Here is a 3,668-nt window from a genome sequence, read left to right on the forward strand (position 1 = left end):
AAATAAAATAGGCAATATTACCGTTGTTTGTCCCTTTTGAGCCACCGTAGCAACAACATAGGCATAAACACTTCCTCAAAATAGTCAGAATTAATCTAAGATAAATCAAGAAATCTGTCATTAATTTTGACAAGGTCTTAGTCACACATTTTTACATCTACAGTTGCTAAGATGTTTGATGAAGTCTTTCTCAAGTGAAAAAAATGTGCATGAAAACTAGTCGTCTCTCGCTGAATGACAACAAATGTTCCCACTCCTACTACTAGTAGTACTGTTGACCAATCACAGACGAAGGGACATAGACTTTGGTGGCCGAAGTCTTCGACTTGCCTCAAGAAAACATTGTGTGTGTGTGAACTGCCAAAGACCAGAATGAACAAAAACGTCACAAAATGTAGTAATAACATATGTGCAAACTGTTCTGATTGGGAAGCATATGGTGAGCTTAGCGTGTGTCTACTTTACTGTATTTATACTTACAATGCAGTTTTTCAATGGTAGAAGTTAAAAAAAATAGCTGGAGTGGGACCTTTAACTTAGGGTTTAGAGATCAGAAGCTGACCCTGCCTTCAGCATTTCTAACAGTGTCAGATATAAGAGCTCAGAGGTCATACCCTCCACACCCTTCAGGCTGCCCATGCTTTTGAAGATGCTGAGGCTACTGGGCCAATAGTTGGGCATCAGGAAGTAGGGCAGGTCTGCCATTGGCTGGCCCGTTAGTGGATAGCTCCCAGTCCAACACAGCCACCACACGTGCCTGGAGAGAGAGCATACACCAACACACATCCAATTCATTCCAACTACCAAGTTACCCCCATATTCAATAAAAGCATGGCCCGTATTCATAAAGTGTCACAGAGTAGATGATCCACGATCAGGACCCACCTGTCCATGTGATCTTATTCATTATGATCTAGATCAGCAGTGAGACGGAGGAAGGCCCACAACACTACCTCAGTAGGATGGAATATCAGGTTGTCCACTCGAAAATCCCCATGGACGAGGGCCACTTCATTTGATTGTCATTAGTGGACATGTTGCTCATCAGCCAGTTCTGGGTAATAAACGGTCAAAAATACTAAGTGCTTTCATGATGAACTTTGAGAATGGAAGGGATTTTGTTATGTATTGGCTGTTTTTGTTCTGTTACTGCTGTATCATTTTTCTCATGTTTTTTTTTCTTCCATTAACCGTATGTGGGGCAGGAGGCCTAGTGGTGTGAGCGTTGGGCCAGTAACCACTGTTCCCCTAGTGCCGAAGACCTGGATGTCGATTAAGGCAGCCCCCCCACATCTCTCTGATTCAGAAGGGTTGGGTTAACCGCGGAAGACACATTTCAGTTGAAGGCATTCAGTTGTACAACTTTACCATATAATTAAAAATGACAATAAAAATATTGAAAAGAGACAGGGATGGGAATGTGTGGAGGATATCCATCCTCTACCTGTCTATTGCAGTAGCCAGGCCTTCTCTCCTACCCCTCTAGGTCCAGGGAGTCAAGGTTATTTACACATGTCGGTAGGGGTAAAGTGACGAGATAATAAACAGAAAACATATAATAAATAGATAATAAACAGCGAGTAGCAGTAGTGTAAAAACAGAGGGGGGGCAATGTAAATAGCCATTTGATTAATTGTTCATCAGTCTTATGGCTTGGGGGTGGAAGCTGTTAAGGAGCCTTTTGGACCTAGACTTGGCGCTCCGGTACCGCTTGCCGTGCGGTAGCAGAAAGAATAGTCTACGACTTGGGTGACTGGAGTCCAATTTTTTGGGTCTTCCTTACCGTTGATCACATGTAAACACAGGTCACTTTCATAGCAGCCACTTTGTACTCCTTGTCACATCTATGTGCTCTCCTCCTCTCACCTCTTCCCTTGGCTTGTGGACTTCAATGCACAACACATCAGCTGTATGTGACCAGGCGAAGAAAATAAAAAAAGCCAAACCGCTCCACACAGCCTACATTGTTGTCACCATATCAGCTAAAGTAATGTCAGTCAGCCTAGATAATAGAACTAATGTGTTAGTAAACCCACTACAATCATGCAGTAACGTTACAGTGTAGTCAGTAAGCAGTTACAATGGCAGGCCCCGGTGGCAATAAATTTGTGATACCAAAAGCTTGACTTGGAAGAGTTCCAGTGTTGTGCTGGAAAGTCATAGCCAGCCAGCACCCCTGTTTGCGAAGTCTGTTTCAGTAGGCTAAACTAGCTAGCTGTATTTGCTAGCTAAGTAAGTGAAACTGAAAGTGAAAAAAAGAGACAAAATCTCTCTCTAGCGTCTCCTTCATTTAGAAAGAAATTAATTTGTTCAAAACTGTTCAACTATTGTCTTTCTCTCTCTTTGAGTCAACTACTCACCACATTTTATACACTGTAGCTTACACTTTCAGTACCCGATAATTCTCTGATTCTTTGATTGGGTGGACAACATGTCAATTCATGCTGAAACAGCTCTGATATGCTGGAGGACATCCTCCGGAAGTTGTCATAATCACTATGTAAGTCTATGGAAGGGGTGTGAGAACCATGATCCTCCTAGGCTTTGTATTGAAGTTGATATACCGAGAGGAGAACGGAAGTTAGCTGTCCTTTGCTACACAATGGTGCTCGCTACAGAGTGATGTTGAGGCTACTGTAGACCTTTGCAAAATAGTGTTTTAATCAATTATTTGGTGACATGATTATATTGAGTATCGTTTAATCTCAAAAATATAACTTTTTAAATGTTTTACAATTTACTTTAAAAAAAAATGAAATTCACTGAGGAGGATGGTCCTCCTCTTCCTCCTCTGAGGAGCCTCCACTGGAAAAGTGGGGTTGGACTGTGGTGGCAGGTAGTGGTTAGAGCGTTGGACTAGTATCCTGAAAAGTTGCAAGATCGAATCCCCGAGCTGACAAGGTACAAATCTGTCTTCTACCCCTGAACAAGGCAGTTAACCCACTGTTCCTAGGCCGAATGTGTTCTTAAATGACTTACCTAGTTAAATAAATGTAAAAACTATCCAGCACTGAAATGAACAGACATGAAGGCTTGGACCGTGACTCACAAAATGTAATGAAGCATGCACAATTTAGCGAGAAGTTTAACTTACCCGCATTGTCAGACAGTGAGCTTGTCATTGTTGGACACTCCTTATGTCTTTCCTCCTAGATATCGCTGAAGATTGACAATGTTGAACATGTGGTGTTCACGAACAGGAGTTGTTTGGTCTTCCATAATTCGGTGTGGATGAATCATTTGAAAAAGCAAAGGTACAATTAATACAACATAGCTTGTCGAATTGTTTCATTTCAGTGCATTACAGATCAAACCTTGCGCAAATCAGATGTTTGACGTTTTCTGTAAACCGTCACCGCAAGAGCGACTGAGCTCAATTCACAGATCTGTAAAAGCACATTATTTGCTGAAGGCAGGCACTGAGCGATGGTAGAATTTACAGATGCCGTAGAGATCGTGTACAGTAGGAACTATTTTACTCACCGCAAATTGTTTCCGCCCGGGCGTAATTTACAGAAACGCAGGCTGACAGCTGATTCGAGCTGTGTAGACGTGTACTAGTTGTCATCCATCGCTTGTGATCTTTCTTTAATTGTTAAGGCTTTGCAATCTAGGCATTTTACATTTGAACAACGGAGCAGTTAGTGTGCCTTATTCCTTATAGAAAC

General features: G+C 42.0%; 1 protein-coding gene across 3 annotated transcripts in view; it reads right to left on the reverse strand.

Moving 5' to 3' along the window:
* Positions 1-3,350, reverse strand: part of acad11 (acyl-CoA dehydrogenase family, member 11) — a 42,353-nt gene extending 39,003 nt beyond the window's left edge. For 2 of the 3 annotated variants that reach the window (XR_010452034.1, XM_064941853.1), the window contains exon 1: positions 3,095-3,350. Coding sequence is in view for 2 of the 3 variants with exons in the window: in XM_064941853.1 (XP_064797925.1) it covers positions 3,095-3,122 (28 nt within the window). In the remaining variant the exon portion in view is untranslated. Of the gene's footprint in view, positions 1-614; positions 758-3,094 lie in introns of all 3 variants that reach the window. The other variant, XM_064941852.1, reaches the window with a different exon arrangement.
* Between the last annotated feature and the right edge of the window lie 318 nt (positions 3,351-3,668).

The sequence above is a fragment of the Oncorhynchus masou genome, chromosome 28, assembly GCF_036934945.1.
Source record: "Oncorhynchus masou masou isolate Uvic2021 chromosome 28, UVic_Omas_1.1, whole genome shotgun sequence".
Taxonomy (NCBI): domain Eukaryota; kingdom Metazoa; phylum Chordata; class Actinopteri; order Salmoniformes; family Salmonidae; genus Oncorhynchus; species Oncorhynchus masou.